Below are 25853 nucleotides of genomic sequence, written 5' to 3' on the forward strand. Positions count from 1 at the left end.
CTACAGGCTCCTCTCCATCTGACAGAGTCCTCAAGGGAATATCAGTAGGAGGGAGAACAGCAACTTCCTCATCTACAGGAACCTTGTCCGATAAAAGCTGAGTCTCTCACTGGTGCATTAGTAGCGGACCAGAACGCAACGTCATGTAACTGCTTGACAGTCTGTGAACTGTCAACAACTGAACTGTCAACCACAACAGGTGCGTGAGGACGCACAGCGTCCACTCGAGACTGCTTTGACTGCCTAGACTGAGCAGTCAAAACAACTCTAGAATGCGGAGGTTGACGCACAGCGTCAAAACAAGTCAACTCCGATTGTTAGTGAACGTCTTGAACGTCAACAGGAGCATCAGCCAGTGGCCTAACGTCCAAATGCGGCTGAAAAACCACACGAGACCGCATCGAGTGTGGTTCTAAACAACCTGACTGATGTGACTAAGCTACGCCAACGTCAACAGTAAGCACAAAGGAACGTTAGGTTGGCTGAAAGTCAGGATATCGATGAGATAAACGGCTAGACTCAACGGACTAATCGGCAGAATAGTCTTCCATAAGGGAGGCAAGCATATACTGCATGTTTTGCCATACAACCCCTTAAGGATCAACGGAAATGGTTGTGGTAATAGACGAGGGTAACGTCTGTGACCGCAACACTTTGCCAACAAAAAAAAACTCTCGGAGTCTGTGTTACGCTTTTGTTAGGCGGCGAGCAGTTATCCGATGACTGCATAGGGTCAGAGCTGTCCTAATGGCTGTAACCAGGACGCTGGACCTGTCCTGAAAGGACTGACTTTTGCTTAAGGGCTTCGAAACCTTGTGACAGGTTTCTTATGCGAAAAGCCTACGGATGGCGAGGAGAAACAACGTCTCTCTCGTCTTATGGTAGGGGAGATCTTGGTAAGATACACCCGATACCATAGAGGGAAAACGTCTGTTCGTTGGTCAAGGCCTCTCGAACCCATAAGTCGTTTGACATTACTTCTCCCCTGGGCTTGGGAGCATGTAAGAGGTCCCGGACTAGGTGAACGACAGGCACGAACAGACGAACCCTCGGACGCAACACTGTAACACTTTGCGCCTCGGACGCAACACTGTAACACTTTGCGCATATCACTTTATCACTTCGATTTTCTGTTTTGCACTTATTTCTACCTGAAACACGCAATTCTACCCTTCATTAAAAGGTAGTAATTGCGAAATTTGTCGTATAATGCAAGCTCATAATACCAGCAAAAAACAGAAAACATATTTTAAGATAAAAAGAAAAATCAGTGGCTGGGAAAGAGACTAAACACTAGTTCATATAACTACGTTTTCAATCTCTCACCGCACATAGCCTGGGGACGAGAATAAAAACCTAAAAACGTTTTATCCTTCCTCCCCGTACAGCGACTAGGGACGTGAGTAACACGAGAACAACGTTACCCGCTTGAACGGAACGTTTTCTCTCCTCTCTCTCCCTCTGTCTCTATCTCTCTCTCTCTTTCTCTCTTGATTTCGCACCTAAGAGAAGAGCCCAATTATATATCGTCAAAAAAAAACATGTTATTTGACTAAAGGAAAAAACTGAAAGGTTTTTCAAATAAAAAGTTCCTTTAAATTAGAATTTAAAACATTTAAGCTAAGAAAGAATGAACAAAACGTCAGAATCGATTTACTCTTACTGCAAAGTGAAACCGTCATACACTCTCTCTCTATCGTAACGATAGAGCGCATGTTGAACGTCCTGAACGTCAACAACTGCGTAGCATAAAAAACTAAACGTTAGTTCATCTTTGAAAACAGTACGAAGACTATCAAAGAAATTCTTTCATAAAATATTACATTTAAAAAGTTTTAAATCCTTAGCTCTTTAAAAGCTAAAGACGATATAAAGGGCTCAACGTTGATTAACTTCGGTTTCCAAGTTAGGACCGCCTACTCTCAGGAAAGGTCTATATAAACAAAGCATTAAAATTTATTTTTATATGTTTATAAAAAATGGAAAGTTAATCGAAGAGGCCTAATAAAGGCGGAGAGATATAAAATATATAGAGGAAAATCTATAACGTGATAAGATAATTACTAAAAGCCTAAACACACTTCCGTCTAAGGGAAGGGTCGGCCATTTAAAAGTGAAAGAAAGTCCATACTCTCTTTGTCACCATAATTAAATCTATCCAAAACGAGTTCAAGTTTTAAGATGAAGATAAAACACCTGCATAGCGAAAGCTCAAAACTAGAATAGTGTACAGTACTTCACCAAATAGTTGTGAAAACAAATCCAGTTAGCAACAGCGAATTAGTAGGTCTTGCCGGTAGCCCGACAGAGAGAAAATTGAGTTCTTTGTTTACAATGAGTACTGGGTATCTGAACGACAGATGGCGCTGTTGAGTACACCCCCTACCTGTGTAGCGATCGCTGGCGAATTTTTCCGTAGAGTTTTTCTGTCGAGCAACAGAGTTGCAGCTATTATAATCACCGGCTAAGTTAAATATTGAAAAATAAAATCTACAGATAGGTATTGAAAATCTTGCGCTAGCCTTATAGATACAAAATAAGATTAAGAACAGACCTTTGATAGGTAATCCAAGTTTCAGCCTCTTGCGTTGCCGCACCTTTTCCAAACGTGCCTTCAAAAGTTTTTGTTTTTTGGATTCTGCAATTTTCTTTGTATATTCTGATCTTCGGGCCTCTTCATGCATCTCTTTCAGCATATCCATCTGTGCTTTCCTTTCCTTCTCGTCTTTAGAAAATTTCATGTACCCAGTGCCATGCTGCCGTGCCTCTGAAAGTGAAAAGAATACCACAAATTATCTAAAAATAATGAGTGTTACTATAATTTACTATTATTGGGGAGAATTTTAAACCTATTTCTTACCATACAGAAGTTCTTTGACTTTGACTGCAAGCTGCACGAATGAGCTAGCATATAACTAAAAAGAACCACCCTACTTATTTGTACTGTATAATGTCACCTGATAAAGACTAAATCCACCAAGTGCGACTGCCTAGAATGCAATCAGTTTAAAATTAAGTTTTGTCCTTAAAACAACATTAATATTTCGATACACAACTTGGGTGTTCTTATGTAAATATTGTACTACCTTATTTTATATGGACTATGTTGAGAATGGTTATCTTGCTAGAAGACTGGATGGTATGCTAAAGCAATAATTATCAAACAAAAAAGCTTGTCCGAAGTAGACGAAGGAGGTACATTAGATTAATTGTAGCTGGAGGCAATATTTCTAGGGTTGAAAGGACTTTGTTTTAGAGGCAACATCTATATTAAGGTAAGGTTTATTCATATGTTGAAAATAATTCTTCTTTCTTTTCCTTCCATGATTATATGCCCTTATTTAGAGGTCATTATTACCAAATGCTGTTTCTTCTAGTCATTCAAGTTTTTAAAATTGAACTTGCATCAATTTTCAATTAATTAGGGAAGAAATCTTTAGAAACAAAGTAAAGAAATTTTCCTGAGGAGTATACTGTAATGATAACAGACTTCATCAGCTAAAGTGACTTCATAATAGCTCAGGATATACAGATATCTGAAATACACTTTTAACAAGAAACTTATCCTTACCATTATACATGACATCCTGGTAATGAACATCCTTTTTAAAAGCATTGACCTCGGCCTCTAGTTCCCACTGTTCACGAAGCTTTTCCCGATGTTTTTCCCCTGATATCAGCTCTTCTTCTTGTGTAGCTTCATCCTGATTGTTATAAAAATCAAATTATAATTGAGAAATTTTCATATGGAAATAAAGCATATTGAGAAAAACAAATGCTACTGCATTAAAACTCTACATTCTGAGAAAAAAAGGTAAAATTTATGTTAATCGAAAGCATTAAACAATGGATTTTGAGCGAAGCGAAAAATCTATTTTTGGGTGAGGTAGCCATGTTGTCGTGATGGAAGTTCCTTCAAAGGTAGCTTCTTAGGTATATTTGACTACAGTGATATATCCCAGAGAATTTACCAAAGGTATCCAGAATTCTAACTCCTGGAGCGAATATCCCTTAAAATTTTAAAAGGGATATCGCGTAATATCAGAGGACGTATTCTTGACACATCTCATGGCTATCTACACCCCCAATAGCGCTTTCGATTCGAGGGGAAAGAGTGGCAAGAATAAGGAGAGTCGTTAAAGAGGCGACACTCCTACTGTACTGTAAATAGTGCGCCAAATCGCCACCGCGAGGCGCCACCAAGCCATTCTTTGTAGCTTTGTAGGTGTTGCAGATACAGTACCATAGGGAGGGATTCCTTATCCTTTTGTCAAAAAGAGGGTGGGTCCATCAGGACGACATGGCTACCTCACCCAAAAATAGATTTTTCGCTTCGCTCAAAATCCGTTTTTTGGGCTCAGGCCATGTCGTCGTGATGGAAGTTTACCAGAGTATTAATGTATCTGTGGATTTTCAATAGTGCCGTTCATCTCGAGATAAATCTTTTCTTTTGGTCTTCTAGACCTAGAGACACTTGATGTTACCGTTATACATCAATCAGCTGATCATGAAATATGTCAGTGCTTCCTGCCCCCTACAGGGAAGAGTCTGGGTAGACTCGAGGAAAAAACTTGAGGATTGTGAGTTCAAGGAAACAATCTAGCAAACAGTTTGTATATTAGTGTCATCATATACGTAAAGCATAGTCTGTACTAGGATGGTATTGATCTGTGCAGGTTACTGTACCTCCCGGGTCTGTTGTTAAAGAGACGGACAGGTTTATATACATGTAGGAAACCTTAAACAGTAAAATGAAGAGTCTAGTACAGTAAGTTCTTACCTGTTTGCTTGGAATAATAGGAATCTTAGTTCCGATATTTTCTTAAATATCAAAAGAATCAAGGATGCTCTGACTTTATACATACACTGGAATGTTTGGGGCGAAAGAGACGCAAAGATTCGTTCTATTGTTTATTACAATAAAATTTAGAAATCATAGATGTAATCAATTACATATTACACTGAACAATTCTGTATAGAAGCATAAACAGTATTAACAGAAAATAAAATCAGTTTCATCTGAAAAGGAAACATCAGCCACTCTAAGGGAAATATAAGAATTACACTAAGCATTCTGTTGTTACTAGGAACACTGTGCATATAGGTATGCCTGGAACTTGTGTCAGTCTGTTATGCTTAAAGTCACCCGTGTGAATAGAACAGTCAATAGTGTCATCACTAAACACAATACTCAACATGATATGACTTGAAAGTTTATCATGTACACCCTTCACTATAAGTCCCAAATAGTGCACTGTTCTTCGCAGTAATCAAGTAGCAGGTTTTATTACACTGCCCGCCGCCACCACATGAAATTTAATTTCTTGTAATTGCTTCGCGTAGTGCTTGAAGAAAACTCTTGAAGACTTCCATCCAGTATAAGCACGAAGGCTTTCAAACGACATCGTCTGAAAGAAATTCAGAGACGAGGCAACTTTTCTCAGATCATGACCTGTGGGTGTACTGTCTGGATCCGCTCTGCGTATAAAGTAGGTGATTTTCGCCCTTATCTGTTTCAAGGATAACGTTGAACCGGAAGTCTCTCCCCTGAAAAGCTGACCTCCCTTAAAGTCTGAAGTTCTACGAATATATACCTTTAGGCATTCCACTGGGCAGAGGGATTCTTCTTCCTTCAGAGGGCAGATTCTCCAGGGACCCCATCTCTTAGTGGACAGCTCGTTCTTGGCGAGAAACGTCGGGTCCGGAAAGAGGTTCAGTTCTCCGTTGTCTGTGAACTGAATGTGGCCATCATCCCTCGAGAGGGCCACTATTTCACTAACTCTGGCTCCCGAGGTTAGTGCAAATAAGAATATCACCTTTTGAGTCAAGTCTTTCAGCGAACAATCCTCATTGTTCAGGGTTGATGCTAAATGAAGAACCTTATCCAAAGACCATGAAATGGGCTTAGGAGGAGCTGCGGGCCGAAGTTTAGCGCAGGCTTTAGGAATCTTGTTGAAGATCTCATTGGAAAAATCTACCTGGAAGGCGTAAAGCATTGGTCTGGCTAGGGCAGATTTACATGTAGTACTGTAATCGTATTGGCTGCTAAACCTTGTTCATGAAGATGGATGAAGAAGGACAAACAGAAATCTGTAGAAATCTCTTTAGGTTTCTTCGCCTTGACAAAGGCCACCCACTTCTTCCAGGAAGACTCATATTGTCTTCTTGTTGACTTTTGACTTGTATCCTTCTAAGAAGTTAATACTGTCCCTAGAAATCCCGAACCGTTTCTTGACCGCTAGCGCGAGAAAATCGTGAGATGAAGGTTCTGGGTTTTCACTGATGAAGCTGAGACAGTCAATTTCTGCACTTGCCGAGTCAGAACTGGGTCTGGCAATGGGATCAGCTTCAGGCGTAGTTCCGTTACTAGAGGGAACCAAATGCTGTTGGGCCACTTGTGGGCCACTATTGCTGCTGTCCCTCAAAAGGATCTCAGTTTGTCGAGGACTTTCAGCAGAAGGTTGGTTGGAGGGAATAGGTAGATCTTGTACCATCTGTTCCAATCTATAGACATTGCATCTATTGCTTCCGGTAGAGGATCCTCGTACGGGGCTACGTACCGGGGTAGCTTCTTGTTGTCGCTCGTTGCGAAGAGGTCTATTTGCAGTCCTAGGACTTTGCGTAAGATGAAGGAGAATGATCTTGCGTCTAGGGACCATTCTGACTCTATCGGTTTGGTCCTGGATAGAGCGTCCGCTGTCACATTGCGGAACCCTTGAAGGTGGACTGCTGACAAGTGCCATCTCTTCTTCTCCGCTAGGCGGAGGATGGCTAGTATCACTTGGTTTATGTGAGGCGATCTCGAGCCCTGTCGGTTTTGGCATCTCATTATGACTTCGCTGTCTAGAACCAGACGGATGTGGATTGAGCAGCAGAGTTTCAGTTTCTTCAGAGAAAGAAAAACTGCCATGGCTTCCAGGAAATTGATGTGGAAGGTTTTGAAGAGGGGAGACCAGGTTCCTTGGACTTTCCGATGATGAGAGTGACCTCCCCACCCTTCTTTCGAGGCATCCATGTGAACGGTGACTGACGGTGGAGGCAGTTGTAAGGGAACCTTGTTCCTTAGGTTCTTGGCCTCCGACCATGGCTTGAGTAGGGATCGCAGACGATTTGGTATCGGTCTTTGTAGGTCACTTTGAGCGTTTGATGCGTATTTTCTCCAAAATCCTGATGCATCTTTTAATTGTGCTCTCAATACTGGATCTGTCACTGAGGCGAACTGGAGGGACCCCAACACTCTCTCCTGTTGCCTTCTTGATATCCTTGCGGGCCGAAGAAGGCTTTTGACAGATCCTGCTATCTCTTTCCTTTTCTTTGATGGAATGGAAAGGCAGTGTGACTGCAAGTTCCAGTGGACGCCCAGCCACTGAAACTTTTGAGCTGGAGACAGTCGAGATTTTTCCAAGTTGATCTTGAATCCCAAGTTTCCAGGAACCAGATCACTTCCTTGGAGGCTTGCCTGCACTCTTCTTCGGATGCTGCCCACACCAGCCAGTCGTCCAGGTAGGCTACCACCTGGATTCCTTTTAGGCGTAGTTGATGAATGACTGCATTCGCAAGCTTGGTGAATACCCTTGGAGCTATGTTCAGACTGAAGGGCATGGCTCTGAAAACGTACTGTCTTTTTTTGTAGTTTTGAATCCCAGGTAGGGGGAAACTTGACGGCTGATTGGAACGTGCCAGTACGCATCCGTCATGTCTATGGAGACTGTGTATGCCCGTTTGGGCAACAGGGTCCTGATGTGTTGAAGCGTCAGCATTTTGAACTTGTAGTTCACTATGAACTTGTTGAGTGGTGACAAGTCCAGAATGACTCTGAGCTTTTCTGAGTCTTTCTTCGGAACACAAAATACCCTTCCTTGGAATCTGACAGACTTCGCCTTCCTTATAACTCTTTTGTTCAAGAGTTCCTGAATATATTCTTCCAATATGGGGGTTGAGTGTTGGAAGAATTGAGGGAAGGTCGGTAGAGTTGAGCTCCAACTCCACCCTAGTCCGTTCTTGATTAGGCTGTGGGCCCAGGGATCGAAGGTCCAACGATCCCGGAAGAAGAAGAGTCTCCCTCCTACCGGTAGCATCTCACTTTGAGTGCTGGGTGGAGGATTTACCTCCTTGGCCACGTCCACCTTTGTTGCCCCTACCTCTGAAGGGGCGTCTGGAGGATCCTCGAAAGGAACCTCGAGACTTCGGCCGAAAGGTCGTCGATTGCCTTTCAAAAACTGGGGTGAACACTGGTGACTGGGTCGCCAGCATTTGGGGCACCAGTTGGAAGGTGGTGGGTGGTTGTGCCACCGTCTGGGACACCGTGGCCACGGGAAGCTGTTGCTGTTGTTTAGGCCGAGAGGGCACTTTAGGTCGTTTCGACTTATTCTTCGGCTGGGGACCCTCATCAGCTGAAGATTCTCTTTTAGAGGACAAGCCCCATTTAGAGAGAAGGTTTCTATTCTCTGTAGCGGCTTTGTCCACGACCTCTTTGACCACTTCGCTTGGGAAGAGGTCTTTTCCCCAGATGTTGGAAGCTATCAGCTTCCTTGGTTCGTGTCTCAACGCAGCCGAGGCGAACACGAACTCTCTGCAAGCCCGAAGAAAGTTGTACAGGTCCTTGGTGACTGTTGCCAAATGAGATTTGGCGAAGACCATGTACATGTCTGGGGTATCCGGGATGCTTGCCATTGTCTCTAGGCCAGTCTGCAGAGACAAGGAAGCAGCAAGACTTTCTTTTGTCTCCTGTTCTCTGCGCAGGAGAAAGTCTGACAGCTTCGGGAGGTCTTCGCCGAACTGTCGTCCAGCAATATCTGCCTCCAGCTTCCCAACTGTGAAGGTGTTGTGCACATCCTTCCAGTCCGCATCGTCTGATGGGAAGGCAAGGGAGAAGGGTCTACACTCTTCCAGTGTAGGGCATGGTTTCCCTGCCTCAACTGCCTTTAAGGCTGCCTTAAGCCCTTTGTCCATAAAGGGGAAGGCACGTTTGGGGTCAGCAATGAAGGACGGGTGCTTCTTGCTGAGAGCCGGCACCTTGGAGCTAGTAAAGGCCCTCTCCTTTAAAGTGGTGGTATATAAGGCCTGAGCCTTAGAGAGTTCAAGGACAATAGTTTCCTTCGGCTCTGTCTCCTCTTTGGATGTAGCTTCCGTCTTTAGACGGACATAGCAATCCGGGTAGGCCCCTTTGCTAGGCCAGAACTCAATTTCCTCCACTGGGACAGTGCCCAGTTTTTCTGAGAGGAAGATCTTCCCCCCCGACATAGGCATATGATCTGCGTACCTCCAGGGGTTAACGTCAGAGAAGGCGGGGAGATCCTTGACGTTTAGCTTCTTCGGAGCCAAACGTGTTGCAACTAGCTGATGCATTTCCATCCGAAGAGAGGCCTCTTTCTCAGACGATTTCTTCTCAATGTCCTGCACCATGGACAACAGCGAGTGCAACGTACTCGTGATGGAATCTAATTGGGGTGCAGCGGAAGAAGTCGAAGGCACCGGCTCAGTCACCGTGGCTGATGATACCGAAATCGTTTCGGCTATCTCGACTTCTGCCACAGGTGGAACGTCATCCGCCTAATCCAGTTCCTCCACTAGGAGATTGTTCTCAGTCTCCTCTGAGACAACTGACATGTTGTCCTCTAGCTGGATGCTCTCCAAGTCATCCGAAACTTCAGATTCTACCGGAATCTGAACCGAGAAATCTCAGGTTGAGCCTGGGGAATAACCGCATCCGAACATGCCCTAGGGAAAAGACAAGCCCTCATCTTTTCATTAGGAAGGTATGGGCCAGAAGTGTTCCCCTGGAAGCCCCTGACCCATTTTCGCAGCATCTCCCTTGCTGCGTCCCTTGACTCAGTGGACTTTTGATCGTCAAAAGCCTCTCTTACCAGTTTTTCGCAAACAGTACATACCTGTGGGTCCCAGTACTTGAGAGCCCCCTTGGTGATTGCGCAGCGAGCATGGGCCCTGCACATGTCATGGCCATAGTAGTTCCTACTACGGACCCTGCAAAAGTTGTTCCCGCACTCGGGATGCTCCTCCTGTAAAGAAAGAAAAGCATATAAGTATTCGGTAAAATTCTCAGATTTCAGCATACGTATTATTAAGGGATTTTGACGAAGGAAAAATCTATTTCTGGGAAGAGGCCTGTGACGGCCGGTGAAAAGTCCTTCTTTGTACCTTTTCTGATATAAATCTTCCAAATATACTAGAGAAAGATAAAAGCATGGAATGCAGAGGTTACAACCCCCGCGCGAACACCTTGTAGGTGTCGTGTATTTAACAAAGGCGTGCGAAAACCACTATTCACAGGCTGTCTTCCATTTAGATAATCCCTTCATCAATGGGGAGGGCCGTGACAGGCCCTAGAGAACATAGTTGAACTACCCCACCGACACCTACCCCGCACTCGGGATGCTCCTCCTGTAAAGAAAGAAAAGCATATAAGTATTCGGTAAAATTCTCAGATTTCAGCATACGTATTATTAAGGGATTTTGACGAAGGAAAAATCTATTTCTGGGAAGAGGCCTGTGACGGCCGGTGAAAAGTCCTTCTTTGTACCTTTTCTAATATAAATCTTCCAAATATACTAGAGAAAGATAAAAGCATGGAATGCAGAGGTTACAACCCCCGCGCGAACACCTTGTAGGTGTCGTGTATTTAACAAAGGCGTGCGAAAACCACTATTCACAGGCTGTCTTCCATTTAGATAATCCCTTCATCAATGGGGAGGGCCGTGACAGGCCCTAGAGAACATAGTTGAACTACCCCACCGACACCTACCACGCGCGCCCTCTAGGATATCCTTCTGATTTAGACCTACGAAGAATAGCGATTTAGTCTTTGTATAGTTTTGTACTCGCCTCAGGAAGGTGCTCGATTTAGACTATATCTGCGTTTTTTTTTTTTTTGTTACGTTGTCGTTATTCTTCGTTCTTGGTTATTACAATTACTAAGAAAAAAGCAATCAATTTTATTATTTTTCTTATCATATTATTGTGTGATGTTGGTTTTTTATTATGTAACCTTGAGAGCGAGAGCATAGAGTGCTCGTTTCCTGTTCTACAGATACGAGTTACCCCTTCTCTCGTTTTCTTTATTAGCTCGAGTAAGAGAGGTGGATTTCCCGTTTTCCGTTTTTTTACGATCACGAGTTATTCCTGCCTCCTCTTATTATCCGAGTTGATGATATTACGTTTAATGTTATACACGTTTTATTGATGTGGTTACTGTTAATATAGCTAGCACTATTAATAGGTTACGTTAGTGTATGAGTCATTAATTGGGGTCGTTTTATGCCGACACCCTTAGCTCCGCCTTGAGTTATACTCCGCTATAATGGATACTCATTGGGTGAGAACTAGTCAGGTATTTGGAGTGCAACGGTGAAATCCGTCACTCAGACTCCGGTTGAGGCCTTTTGCACACGAACCTTTGTCATGTTTGATCACAATTACACTATTACGGCCCCTTTTTTCATCGAATCTCCGGCTTCACTGGAGATAACACAGACATTCAGAATTGAGGTTAATGTTATCGTACCGCTGACGGTCACGATATCACGATGACGGGTATATGTCACCGGATCTCCGGTACAAACAGATCAATCAGACGTTCAGAACCGGAGTTAACAATGTGATACCGATGAAGATTATAGTTTCATGTTACGTGGTTACTGGTTATTAATATAATTTCTTAATATATTAAGGTGTTAGCTACTACCGTACTCACACATAATTAAGATTTAATTGTTTTCTGTGGATTCATATGTCACTGACCAGAATCTCAAGGAACATCCAGACTTATGTCTTCTTTCTTTTACAGAAAGTTCGCTGCGCTGCCAAGGGCTGCTCCGCTGCCTTTACTGATCCCATGGGCCATGATCTATGCCGGTCCCATGCCCATTGCGCCATATCCTTCTCTCGGGAACCGGGACAACCCCCCTACATGATATGGTTCCCGGAGTCATGCATGCTCTGCTATGAGCTGTCATCCCTACTCCTGAGCGAGGAGGTAAGTTGGTTCTAGTTTGTTCCTGTTAATATCCTTTGCGAGGAATTAATTGGTCTTTATATATTTACATCGGTTCTTGCTTCATCATTAATCCCCTCTCCTCTTTCAGGCTGATGATGAATCTCTCCGGGAGGCAAGAGCTACTCTCCGTCCTTGGGTGTCAGGTTTTGGGAGGAATGCGCCGTCTGGCGCACCCTATCTCCTTGATGGAAACATAGCTTCTCGCCTATTCCCAGGCTCTACTACTGCAGCAGTTCCACCGGAGACAGCGGCCCCGTTAATTGAGGTGGTTAGAGCAACCATTCTAACGGAGGAAGAGGTTTTAGTGACGGAGGACGAGCCCTTTCTAGATCTGGACGACGAACCCATGGATGAGCAGCTAGGTGGTGATGAGTTGGAGGACCCCCTTTCACCCCACACTCCTTCCTCTACTACTTCCTTTCATGGCTTTGATAAACCTACGGCTTCTCCTCGAGGTCCCTCCGTTTATGTATGACCCAAGGTGAAGCCACTACGTACCTTTAAGCCTTCAGCTTTGCCATTATCAGTGTCACCGGTACCGGGACCCTCAAAGGATCCTGATGTTCATATTACTGTACCTAAAACCGTGACTCCTAAAAAGTCGAAGTCCGCTAAGTCCAGGGCTTCGTTAGCGGATCGGGCTCGGGAGCCCGCTTTATCCGCCACCATGGTCAGGGATATTGTGAAAGAGCAGATACAACAACAGTCTAGGACAGACCAAGGAGCTATGACGGAGCTCAAAGATATGGTGGCGAGTCTGATCCGTTCCGGAACTCAGATGCCTCCTCCTTCAGCCCCAGACGCATCGAAGTTACCCCCCTTCGAGAAAAACAACCCTTGGAGGTTTGCCTTACATGCTCCATATATAGATGGTGCCATAACTCTGGAGGGCATAGGCACCCGCCCTCTAGAGGACCTAGAATTTTACCCTCCGGGACTAGAATTCCCATTCAACGGCTTCATCCGATTGAAAGAACATGCCTTGGTTAGGTTAGACAAGGTACCGAAGGAAACGGTAATATTTCCTAAAGAGCAGGCCCAAGCTCTCTGGGCCAGGACGTTGTCGGACTGGGGGTGCACTAATTCCAAGCTCACCCCACACAAAGGAGCCTACACCATATTTACAGCTTCTCCAGTTATTACCTTGCCTATTACAGATAAAGTGGCAGGTCTTACTTTTCAAGCTATCAAAGAAGGTTCTGCCATGCCGGCTCTTAAAGAGACGGACCCCACCTCCATGCTCATCCCGAGTACCGTTACTATCTGGGATGATGCCCCCTCTACTTTCACAGTAGGGAAGTTAGACCCAGACTGCGCCTCTAATCTGTTTTCCGAGAAGCTTCCCAAATTACCAGAAAATCTTCTCAAGATTGAGTTTGAGGCACGGAATAGGTTAGCTAGGTCTCTCCACTCCATTACCTCCGTGGAGTCTCTAGCCTCGCTTTATCCGACCGAGACCTTGTTCCGGGTATTCACAAAGAACCTGTCTCTGTCCTTCCTAATCGACTTACACGAGTTTTGTTCGGCTCGGGTTAGTTGCAGGAAACACGTTCTATCTGAGGCCTCGATCAGGCATGAACCAAACAGACTGATAGCTTCCCCCTGCTGGGGTAAGAACCTTTTTCCTCAGGAGGAGGTGAACAAGGTACTACAAGACGCTGCGAGAGCAAACCAAAATTTGCAAGCGAGGTGGGGCCTCACTGTCAAAAGGAGGGTTGAGGTTCAAAAGCAAACCTTCTTCAGGAAGAAACAGAGGTTTGCCCCTTACAAGACGAGCCGAGGTCACTACCATCAATCGTCGGTTACCCACTCGTCTTCACAGTCTCCCGCTGCTTCGTCGACTCTACAACCGAAGCACCCTCAACAGGTGGTCTACCTCACTGCTCCCCCAGGTACCCAACCCAACCCCGTTTGGATTCCCTCACCCGCATACAACCCTAGCTACGAACCCTCAGGTCCCTTTCGTGGACACCAGAGAGGTAGCTACAGGGGTAGAAGACAGTTCCGTCAACGAGGCGGACCTAGGACAAGGGGTTCTCGAGGAGGGAAGGGACCTAGATTCACTCCCTCGCAATGATATAGTCCCGGTAGGGGGGAGACTTTACCACTTTCGAGACCATTGGACCTTCAGTCCGTGGGCTCACAGCATAGTCTCCAAAGGCTTGGGGTGGAAATGGTCACAAGGTTCTCCTCCTCCACCAGTGGCCTTCTTCCAGACACCCACTACCATTCTGAGAGTACACCACCGAGTTACTAAAGAAAAAAGCAATCAAACGGGTTCGATCGCTGAAGTTCCAAGGCCGCCTGTTCACAGTTCCGAAGAAAGGCTCGTCGGCATTGAGAGTGGTCCTGGACTTGTCTAAGCTAAATTCTTACATCCTCTGTGACAGGTTCCGGATGTTGACCATCTCTCAGGTACGGACCCTGCTTCCCCGTGGGGCCGTCACCACCTCTATCGATCTTACCGACGCCTATTATCACGTACCAATAGCTCGAAACTTCTCTCCTTACCTAGGTTTCCGTCTAGGCAGGAAAGCCTTTGAGTTCAAAGTCATGCCCTTCGGCCTCAACATTGCACCCAGGATATTCACGAAACTGGGAGAGACAGTGTTAGAACAACTCAGGAACCAAGGGATTCAGATCGTTGCTTATCTGGACGATTGGCTCATTTGGGCTCGGTCAGCCCTGGAATGCAACAGAGCTACGAAGAAAGTACTTCGTTTTCTCGCCAACCTGGGATTTCGGGTCAATTTCCAAAAATCCTGCCTACTACCATCAGACCGCTTCGAATGGCTAGGCATACAGTGGGACCTTGCACGGCACAAGCTGGCTCTACCTCCCAAAAAGGTAAGAGAAATAGCTTCCAAGATCAAGAATTTTCTCAAACACAAACAGGTGTCCAGAAGAGCCTTAGAAAGAATCCTCGGCCTTCTTCAATTCGCTTCAGTAACAGATCGACTATTGAAAGCCAAACTCAAAGACATCAATCGAGTTTGGAGAAAGAGAGCCACCGTACCTTTAAGAGACAAGGTCTCGAAGATCCCCTCTGTCTTGAAAATGAGACTACAGCCATGGTCCAAACCGGAGAACCTCTCCAAATCGGTTCCTCTGCAATTCCCACCCCCACAAGTTACTACGAACGTCAGATGTTTCAGGGCTCTTGGTCACCCGCCATGAAACACTTCCATATCAATGTTCTCGAAGCCATGGCAGTGTTCTTGACCCTGAAGAGACTCTCCTCCGAGGTCGACCCACATCAGAGTAGTGTCAGACAGCACAGCCGTAGTACACTGCATCAACAGAGGAGGATCCAAGTCGCCCAACCTGAATCAGATCCTGGTCACTATCTTCGCCTTGGCAACAGAAAAGAACTGGTTCCTGTCAGCAACCCACCTAGCTGGAGTCCAGAATGTGATAGCGGACTCACTATCCAGGACGAAACCACTGGAATCAGAATGGTCTCTGGACATAATTTCATTCCGGTGGATACTCAGGCTGGTTCCGGGCCTTCAGGTAGATCTATTCACAACTCAGATGAATCACAAACTTCCGTGTTATGTGACACCAAACATGGACCCTCAGGCTTATGCCATAGACGCATTAACCCTGGATTGGAACCATTGGAGGAAGATTTACCTATTTCCACCAGTGAATCTTCTAATGAAAGTATTGCACAAACTACGTTCCTTCCGGGGGGCAGTGGCCTTAGTAGCTCCTCACTGGTCAAAGAGCAGTTGGTTTCCTCTCCTCCTCGAGTTGAAACTCCGACCCTTCCGGATTCCATTCCCCAAACTAACCCAAGTAATCCAAACACAGACTGTGTCAGATTCCCTAAGGATAGCCAAAACCCTAACTTTGTGGACTTCATTTAGTTAGCAGCTCATAAAGACGCAAACATTGACCCGGAAAACGTTCTCTTCATCGAAGCGGACAAAAGGGACTCGACAATTCATCAATATGATTTGGCTGTTAAGAAATTAGCAGATTTTCTAAAGAATTCAGACAACAATATTAGCTTGGATAGGGTAAGCTAGAGATAGGAAAGACACCTACATGTGTTTCCTGTCCAGCCAATTGCTATGACCTCCTCCAATATTGAAAATAGAATTCTTAAGAATTTTTAGGGGAAGATGATATCCTTTGATATAGTGTCTTCCTGACACAATCTTCCAGGTTCAATATTGGGGATTAAAGACAATAATGGATAATAACCATTAATGGAAGAGAGAATCGCTCTCTTATATGTGATGGTCTCACAATCGGCTGCCCATGAAGCACCTTGTAGGTCGGAAAAAATTTTGGGCTACAGCACTGACTGTTGGCAACAAGCAGCCAGTCCTGTCGGGCCTGCCGGCACATGCCGGTCTATTCTGGGCTATTGAAGGCAATTACTGTCTTCAAAATAATGGGCGGCAGGCCGCCGGCAATGGCTCTGCCGGCCGGCAGCCGAGGATCCTTCCATCAAGTAGGACTCGGCGGCAGATGTCCAAGTATGGGTGGCCGGCTGCCGGACGGCAACTCGGCAGCCGGTCCCAGTATGTCTATTGTCTTTGGGTTGTCGAACAGCGACGCCCACAGTAAACGGCGGCAGAGCAACTGCCGGCCGGCAGACAATTGACATGGCCCAGTAAAACGAAAGGTAGAGAAAAAGAGAGGATGGAGGAAGACAAGAGCTCAGCCTTGCCGGCCTGCATCCAGAATGAGGGTTCAAGTGGAAGGGGGAATTAGATTCGGGCTTCCACCCAACCATATCCCAGTCATAAGGGCTATGGAAGGCAGTCCAAGGGAGGACTGAAGAACACTCTAAAGAACATGAGGGTACCCGCCGGCAGCCGGCTCGGCCGGCGGTAGACAGGAAACCTCAGGCCAGTCCTACAATAACCCTTAGGGTCAAATGTAGAACGACGGCCAGGAGGGTGTTGGCTAATCCAACACGAAAGAGACAGAGGGGAGGGGGTAGGTGTCCTGCAAGTAAGGTAATGCCCGAAGGCACCACCTAACCTAAGGGATTCTGGTCTCATGGGGTAACCTCCGGTAGGAGAAATCATTTCCCCAGGTTGGGTTAGTCAAGTGAGAGAGCGGTCAATAGGATACAATCTCACAAGAGAACAGAATCTCGTGCCAGAGACCTTAGGCAGTGAAGAAGTAATTTCTTCGGTCTAAGATCTACCAGCACAGGGCTGTCTGCTAGGCCAAGGGAGGGGGAATTGTCATACAAAAAACCCCCCATGTATGGTCTAGGGAGGTCTAGCCTCCCGTAAAAGCAGCTTAACCTGACATGGGAAATCATTTCGCCAAGACAGGAAAATGCCTAACACAGACTTATACTCTGATGTCCCGTTCTAAACTCAAAACCGACTCAGTGGTTAGGAGAAAGAAAACGGAACGTCTCAGTAAAACTTTGCCAGAACTCGGTTCGCAGCAAAGAAAACTGAGAATAGCCTAGGCTAATCAGAGGGAAGGGGGATTGCTCTTAAATATCCTAGGAGATTAGTATCGACTTGAAAGGTATAGGAGGTGTCAGTCTCCCCTTAAAAGACAATACAAGAGCAAAGGGGACATGTATGAAAGTATACTAAAGCCCCTAGGCTAGTAGCCTAGGATCATTGAGAAACGTTCACCGAAACTCTCTGTATACTATCTTGGAAGAGGAAATCATTATACAGTAATATCATAAATATGTTATTTTGATAATAAAATAAATTTTTGAATATACTTACCCGGTGATTATATAGCTGCAACTCTGTTGCCCGTCAGACAACTCTACGGTAAAAACTCGCCAGCGATCGCTACACAGGTTGCGGTTGTGCCCAACAGCGCCATCTGTCGTCCAGATACCCAGTACTCAATGTAAACAAAGACTCAATTTTCTCCTCGTCCCACTGCGTCTCTATTGGGGAGGAAGGGAGGGTCCTTTAATATATAATCACCGGGTAAGTATATTCAAAAATTTATTTTATTATCAAAATAACATTTTTCAATATTTAACTTAGCCGGTGATTATATAGCTGATTCACACCCAGGGGGGTGGGTAGAGACCAGCAATATATGTTTACACTTTTATGAGCTAAGAGTTTTTATTTCATTTTAGAAGTTATCAAAATAACAAAAACAAAATAAATAGGTACCTGGTAAGGAAGTCGACTTGAACAATTACTCTGCCTTTTAAGTACGTCTTCCTTACGGAGCCTCGCGATCCTCTTAAGATGCTGATCGACCCCTAGGATCTGAAGTATCAAGGGTTGCAACCCATACAACAGGACCTCATCAAAACCCCTAATCTAGGCGCTCTCAAGAAATGACTTTGACCACCCGCCAAATCAACCAGGATGCGAAAGGCTTCTTAGCCTTCCGGACAACCCAAAAAACAACAATAAAAACATTTCAAGAGAAAGATTAAAAGGGTATGGAATTAGGGAATTGTAGTGGTTGAGCCCTCACCCACTACTGCACTCGCTGCTACGAATGGTCCCAGTGTGTAGCAGTTCTTGTAAAGAGACTGGACATCTTTCAAGTAAAATGACGCGAACACTGACTTGCTTCTCCAATAGGTTGCGTCCATTATACTTTGCAGAGATATATTTTGCTTAAAGGCCACGGAAGTTGTTACAGCTCTAACTTCGTGCGTCTTCACCTTAAGCAAAGTTCGGTCTTCCTCACTCAGATGTGAATGAGCTTCTCGTATTAACAATCTGATAAAGTCTGACCGAGCATTCTTTGACAAAGGCAAGGATGGTTTCTTAACTGAACACCATAAAGCTTCAGATTGGCCTTGTAAAGGTTTAGTACGCTTTAAATAGAACTTAAGAGCTCTAACAGGGCATAAGACTCTTTCTAGTTCATTGCCTACGATCTCCGATAAGCTGGGGATATCAAAAGATTTAGGCCAAGGCCGAGAAGGCAGCTCATTTTTGGCTAGAAAACCAAGTTGTAGCGAACAAGTGGCTGCTGAAGGCATGAATCTCACTGACTCTTTTAGCCGAGGCTAAGCATACCAGGAAAAGAGTCTTAAGAGTGAGATCTTTCAGGGAGGCTGATTGTAACGGCTCCAACCTGTCTGACATGAAGAATCTTAGTACCACGTCTAAATTCCATCCAGGGGTAGCCAAACGACGCTCCTTGGTGGTCTCAAAAGACTTAAGGAGGTCTTGCAGATCTTTATGTTTGGAAAGATCTAAGCCTCTATGCCGGAAGACCGATGCCAACATGCTTCTGTAGCCCTTGAAAGTGGGAGCTGAAAGGGATCGTCCTTTTCTCAGGTATAAGAGAAAAACAGCTATTTGAGCTACAGAGGTACTGGTCGAGGATACAGAAACTGACTTGCACCAGTCTCGGAAGACTTCCCACTTCGATTGGTAGACTCTAATGGAAGAAGCTCTCCTTGCTCTAGCAATCGCACTGACTGCTTCCTTCGAAAAGCCTCTAGCTCTCGAGAGTCTTTCGATAGTCTGAAGGCAGTCAGACGAAGAGCGTGGAGGCTTTGGAGTACCTTCTTTACGTGTGGCTGACGTAGAAGGTCTACCCTTAGAGGAAGACTACTGGGAACGTCTACTAACCATCGAAGTATCTTGGTGAACCATTCTCTCGCGGGCCAGAGGGAAGCAACTAACGTCAACCTTGTCCCTTCGTCAGAGGCGAACTTCTGCAGTACCTTGTTGACAATCTTGAACGGTGGGAATGCGTAGATATCCAGATGTGACCAATCTAGGAGAAAAAGCATCTATATGTATTGCTGCTGGGTCCGGGACTGGAGAGCAATAGATTGGAAGCCTCTTGGTCAGCGAGGTTGCAAAGAGATCTGTGGATGGTTTTACCCCAAGTGGCCCAAAGTCTCTTGCACACATCCTTGTGGAGGGTCCATTCGGTTGGAATTACTTTCCCTTTCCGACTGAGACAATCTGCTATGACGTTCAAGTCGCCTTGGATGAACCTCGTTACTAGGGAGATGTCTTGACCTTTTGACCAGATGAGCAGGTCCCTTGCGATCTCGTACAACGTCAGTGAGTGGGTACCTCCTTGTTTGGAGATGTACGCCAAGGCCGTGGTGATGTCCGAGTTAACTTCCACCACTTTGCCTCGAAGGAGAGACTTGAAGCTTTTCAAGGCCAGATGTACTGCCAACAGCTCCTTGCAGTTGATATGCATGCTCCTCTGACTCGAGTTCCACAGTCCTGAGCATTCCCGACCGTCTAGTGTCGCGCCCCAGCCCACGTCCGATGCGTCCGAGAAGAGAACGTGGTTGGGAGTCTGAACAGCCAGGGGAAGACCCTCTCTTAGGTTGATATTGTCCTTCCACCAAGTCAGACAAGAGTTTATCTTTTCAGAAACCGGGATCGAGACCGCTTCTAGCGTCTTGTCCTTTTTCCAGTGAAAAGCTAGATGGTATTGAAGAGGACGGAGGTGTAGTCTTCCTAGTGACACAAATTGTTCCACGGATGACAGCGTCCCTACCAGACTCATCCACAGCCTGACTGAGCAGCGTTCCTTCTTCAGCATCTTCTGGATGGATAGCAGGGCTTGATCTATTCTGGGGGCTGATCGTCTTGTTGTTCAGCAACGTTCCTCATTCGAAAACTGATGAGGAAACGGCAACGGAGTGGGCAACGTCTGGCTCCCTGAATCCGGTCGCACTGGTGGATGCGTGACGGAGCCGGACGCAACATCATGGAACTGCTGCACAGTCTGTGAACTGTCAACACCCATGGGTGCGCGAGGAAGCACAGCGTCAACCCGAGACTGTCTAGACCGTCTGGGTTGTGCAGTCAACACCCTACCGGGTTGCTGAGGTTGACGCACTGCGTCAAAACAAGTCACCTCTGCTGGTTGTTGAACGTCCTGAACGTCAACAACCACCTCCGAGCGTCGCTTAACGTCAACGTGCGGCTGGCAACCCACACTGGGTCGCATCGGTGGAGGAACCACCTCAACTGGCAGACGCGAGTAGGTTACCTCAGCGTCAACAGGGCGCACAACCGACCGGTTGGAAGGTTGTTGGCCAGAAGGTTCGGTAGCAACCTTCTCCGCATTAAAGTCCTCTATCAAGGACGCAAGCTCGGACTGCATGTCTTGCAGCAAAGCCCATTTAGGGTCTACGGGAGCAGGTGTGGCAACAGACGGGGTTAGCGACTGAGGCGGTACCGCTTACCATCCCTGAAAGCCTTGTTATGCATGACATAATTGTACAGCAAAACTTCAAAGGCTCGAAAACAGCTGTGAAGTTGACCTGTAAACAACTTGGAGCGTCTCCTGGCCAGGCGCCAGGGAGAGTCTACGAGAATTGAGAAGTCTATCTGGGCAGAGGCATGAACTCCCAAGCCGAGAACTTCTCTCGTGTCATATCAGATTCTCGCTCTATAAACCAGTTTAAAAGAAGGGAAAGCAAAGGCTGTATCCCCCAAACTCCTCCTGGTGAAAAACCAGTCGCCTAGCCAACGTAAAGCTCTCTAGGAGAGCGAGAGAGCACTAGCTTAAAAACAACGGCTTTGAAGTAGCTAGGCCTAGTGTAACCTCTGACGTTTAGGCGAACGAGGAGCAGCAGTTACAAAAAGATCCGGACAAAGATCCTTAAAAAAATCATCATGATTTAATTAAAGTCCATAGGAGGCTAAGCAGCTTTAGGCTCCTCTCCATCTGACAGAGTCCTCAAGGGAATATCAGTAGGAGGGGGAACAGCAACTTCCTCATCTACAGGAACCTTGTCCGATAAAAGCTGAGTCTCAAGCAAGGGAGAGACCTACCGTGGTGGCAATGCTTTACAAGCAGAGTCCACACTCACTGGTGCATTAGTAGCGGACCAGAACGCAACGTCATGTAACTGCTTGACAGTCTGTGAACTGTCAACAACTGAACTGTCAACCACAACAGGTGCGTGAGGACGCACAGCGTCCACTCGAGACTGCTTTGACTGCCTAGACTGAGCAGTCAAAACAACTCTAGAATGCGGAGGTTGACGCACAGCGTCAAAACAAGTCAACTCCGATTGTTAGTGAACGTCTTTGAACGTCAACAGGAGCATCAGCAAGTGGCCTCACGTCCAAATGCGGCTGAAAAACCACACGAGACCGCATCGAGTGTGGTTCTAAACAACCTGACTGACGTGACTAAGCTACGCTAACGTCAACAGTAAGCACAAAGGAACGTTAGGTTGGCTGAAAGCCAGGATATCGATGAGATAAACGGCTAGACTCAACAGACTAATCGGCAGAATAGTCTTCCATAAGGGAGGCAAGCATATACTGCATGTCTTGCCATACAACCCATTAAGGATCAACGGAAATGGTTGTGGTAAGAGACGAGGGTAACGTCTGTGACCGCAACACTTTGCCAACAAAAAAAAAACTCTCGGAGTCTGTGTTACGCTTTTGTTAGGCGGCGAGCAGTTATCCGATGACTGCATAGGGTCAGAGCTGTCCTAATGGTTGTAACCAGGACGCTGGACCTGTCCTGAAAGGACTGACTTTCGCTTAAGGGCTTCGAAACCTTGTGACAGGTTTCTTATGCCAAAAGCCTTCGGATGACGAGGAGAAACAACGTCTCTCTCGTCTTATGGTAGGGGAGATCTTGGTAAGATACACCCGATACCATAGAGGGAAAATGTCTGTTCGTTGATCAAGGCCTCTCGAACCCATAAGTCGTTTGACATTACTTCTCCCCTGGGCTTGGGAGCATGCAAGAGGTCCCGGACTAGGTGAACGACAGGCACGAACAGACGAACCCTCGGACGCAACACTGTAACACTTAGCGCATATCACTTTATCACTTCGATTTTCTGTTTTGCACTTATTTCACTGAAATCGAAACTTTTACTGATTTCTACCTGAAACACGCAATTCTACCCTTCATTAAAAGGTAGTAATTGCGAAATCAGTCGTATAATGCAAGCTCATTAATACCAGCAAAAAACAGAAAACATATTTTAAGATAAAAAAAAAAAATCAGTGGCTGGGAAAGAGACTAAACACTAGTTCATATAACTACGTTTTCAATCTCTCACCGCACATAGCCTGGGGACGAGAATAAAAAACTAAAAACGTTTTATCCTTCCTCCCCGTACAGAGACTAGGGACGAGAGTAACTCGAGAACAACGTTACCCGCTTGAACGGAACGTTTTCTCTCCTCTCTCTCCCTCCGTCTCTATCTCTCTCTCTCTTTCTCTCTTGATTTCGCACCTAAGAGAAGAGCCCAATTATATTTCGTCAAAAAAAACATGTTATTTGACTAAAGGAAAAAACTGAAAGGTTTTTCAAATAAAAGTTCCTTTAAAATAGAATTTAAAACATTTAAGCTAAGAAAGAATGAACAAAACGTCAGAATCGATTTACTCTTACTGCAAAGTGAAACCGTGATACACTCTCTCTCTATCGTAACGATAGAGCGCATGTTGAACGTCCTGAACGTCAACAACTGCGTAGCATAAATAAACAAAACGTTAGTTCATCTTTGAAAACAGTACGAAGACTATCAAAGAAATTCTTTCATAAAATATTACATTTAAAAAGCTTTAAATCCTTTAAAAGCTAATTACGATATAAAGGGCTCAACGTTGATTAACTTCGGTTTCCAAGTTAGGACCGCCTACTCTCAGGAAAGGTTTATATAAACAAAACATTAAAATTTATTTTTATATGTTTATAATAATTGGAAAGTTAATCGAAGAGGCCTAATAAAGGCGGAGAGATATAAAATATATAGAGGAAAATCTATAACGTGATAAGATAATTACTAAAAGCCTAAACACACTTCCGTCTAAGGGAAGGGTCGGCCATTTAAAAGTGAAAGAAAGTCCATACTCTCTTTGTCACCATAATTAAATCTATCCAAAACGAGTTCAAGATTCAAGATGAAGATAAAACACCTGCATAGCGAAAGCTCAAAACTAGAATAAAGTACTTCACCAATTAGTTGTGAAAAAACTCCAGTTTAGCAACAGCGAGTAAGTACGTCTTGTCGATAGCTCGACAGAGAGAAAATTGAGTCTTTGTTTACATTGAGTACTGGGTATCTGGACGACAGATGGCGCTGTTGGGCACACCCGCAACCTGTGTAGCGATCGCTGGCGAGTTTTTACCGTAGAGTTGTCTGTCGGGCAACAGAGTTGCAGCTATATAATCACCGGCTAAGTTAAATATTGAAAAGTGTAAAATATTGCCTGAGCTTCAATAAAACTTTACCAGGAATGTTATATCATGCATGAAGTGTGTAGGTGCCTAGGCTAGGAAGCCTAGCACTCGTGAGGCTCGAAATAAATAGCCAAATCCACGACAACAAAGACATAATATAAGAATTCCCTAGCTAAAATTCTAAATAGCTAAAGTTATTAAAGCGAATAATGCCAGGAAAGGGTCGTTCTGGCTAACTAAAGGTACAGAAAGAACGACCGCGTCCATGACGCCATCCGGCTGGCAACAGCTTTTGTTACGTTAATTACGATCTCAATCGAAAAGCAAAACTGGCAAGAGCTTACATTTACACAATTCAAAGATATTACTTAACTTTCCAGAAGCTGATGAGGCTGGTGAAGACATCATCGCGACCAAAGAAACTCCAAAATAGCCAGAGATAACACGGGATAACACCGGTCAACGAAGCTACGAGAGAAAGAATGGCTTGGTGGCGCCTCGCGGTGGCGGTTTGGCGCACTATTTACAGTACAGTAGGAGTGTCGCCTCTTTAACGACTCTCCTTATTCTTGCCACTCTTTCCCCTCGAAGCGAAAGTGCTATTGGGGGTGTAGATAGCCATGAGACATGTCAAGAATACGTCCTCTGATATTACGCGATATCCCTTTTAAAATTTTAAGGGATATTCGCTCCAGGAGTTAGAATTCTGGATACCTTTGGTAAATTCTCTGGGATATATCACTGTAGTCAAATATACCTAGGAAGCTACCTTTGAAGGAACTTCCATCACGACGACATGGCCTGAGCCCAAAAAAGATATTTTAATTGCCTCAAATATTTAATCTTTAAAGAAAATAAATAAGAATAAATATTATTATTATTATTACTAGTCAAACTACAACCCTAGTTGGAAAAGCAAGAGGCTTTATATAAGCCCAAGGGCTCCAACAGGGAAAAATGTTATTTTCATTAGTAAAATAAATTTTTGAATATACTTACCCGATGATCATGTAGCTGTCAACTCCGTTGCCCGACAGAAATCTACGGTCGGGATACGCCAGCGATCGCTATCCAGGTGGGGGTGTGCTCAACAGCGCCATCTGTGGTCAGGTACTCAAGTACTTCTTGTCAACAAGACCTCAATTTTCTCCTCGGTCCACTGGTTCTCTATGGGGAGGAAGGGCGGGTCATTTAAATCATGATCATCGGGTAAGTATATTCAAAAATTTATTTTACTAATGAAAATAAAATTTTTCAATATTAAACTTACCCGATGATCATGTAGCTGATTCACACCCAGGGTGGTGGGTGGAGACCAGCATACATGTTAACAAAGAAGCTAAGTATCCCGTATTTCATTTTATTAGTTATTCAAAATAACAAATATAAAATAAATAAGTACCTGGTAAGGAAGTCGACTTGAACCATTACTCTGCCTTTATTAAGTACGTCTTCCTTACTGAGCGTAGCGGTCCTCTTAGGATGCTGAACGACTCTTAGGTGCTGAAGTATAAAGGGCTGCAACCCATACTAAAGGACCTCATCACAACCTCTAACCTAGGCGCTTCTCAAGAAAGAATTGACCACCCGCCAAATCAACCAGGATGCGGAAGGCTTCTTAGCCGACCGTACAACCCAAAACAACAATAAAAAGTATTCAAGAGAAAGGTTAAAAAGGTTATGGGATTATGGGAATGTAGTGGCTGAGCCCTCACCTACT

General features: G+C 45.0%; 1 protein-coding gene across 1 annotated transcript in view; it reads right to left on the minus strand.

Moving 5' to 3' along the window:
• The window catches only part of LOC137629346 (coiled-coil domain-containing protein 174-like), an 86695-nt gene that overhangs the window by 16668 nt on the left and 44174 nt on the right, over window positions 1-25853 (minus strand). Inside the window, exons 6-7 of the mRNA XM_068360603.1 lie at window positions 3572-3704; window positions 2555-2767 (exon numbers count right to left, since the gene is read on the minus strand). Of these exons, the coding sequence (XP_068216704.1) occupies window positions 2555-2767; window positions 3572-3704 (346 nt within the window). The remainder of the gene's footprint in view (window positions 1-2554; window positions 2768-3571; window positions 3705-25853) is intronic.

The sequence above is a fragment of the Palaemon carinicauda genome, chromosome 2 (genome assembly GCF_036898095.1).
Source record: "Palaemon carinicauda isolate YSFRI2023 chromosome 2, ASM3689809v2, whole genome shotgun sequence".
Classification (NCBI taxonomy): Eukaryota; Metazoa; Arthropoda; class Malacostraca; order Decapoda; family Palaemonidae; genus Palaemon; species Palaemon carinicauda.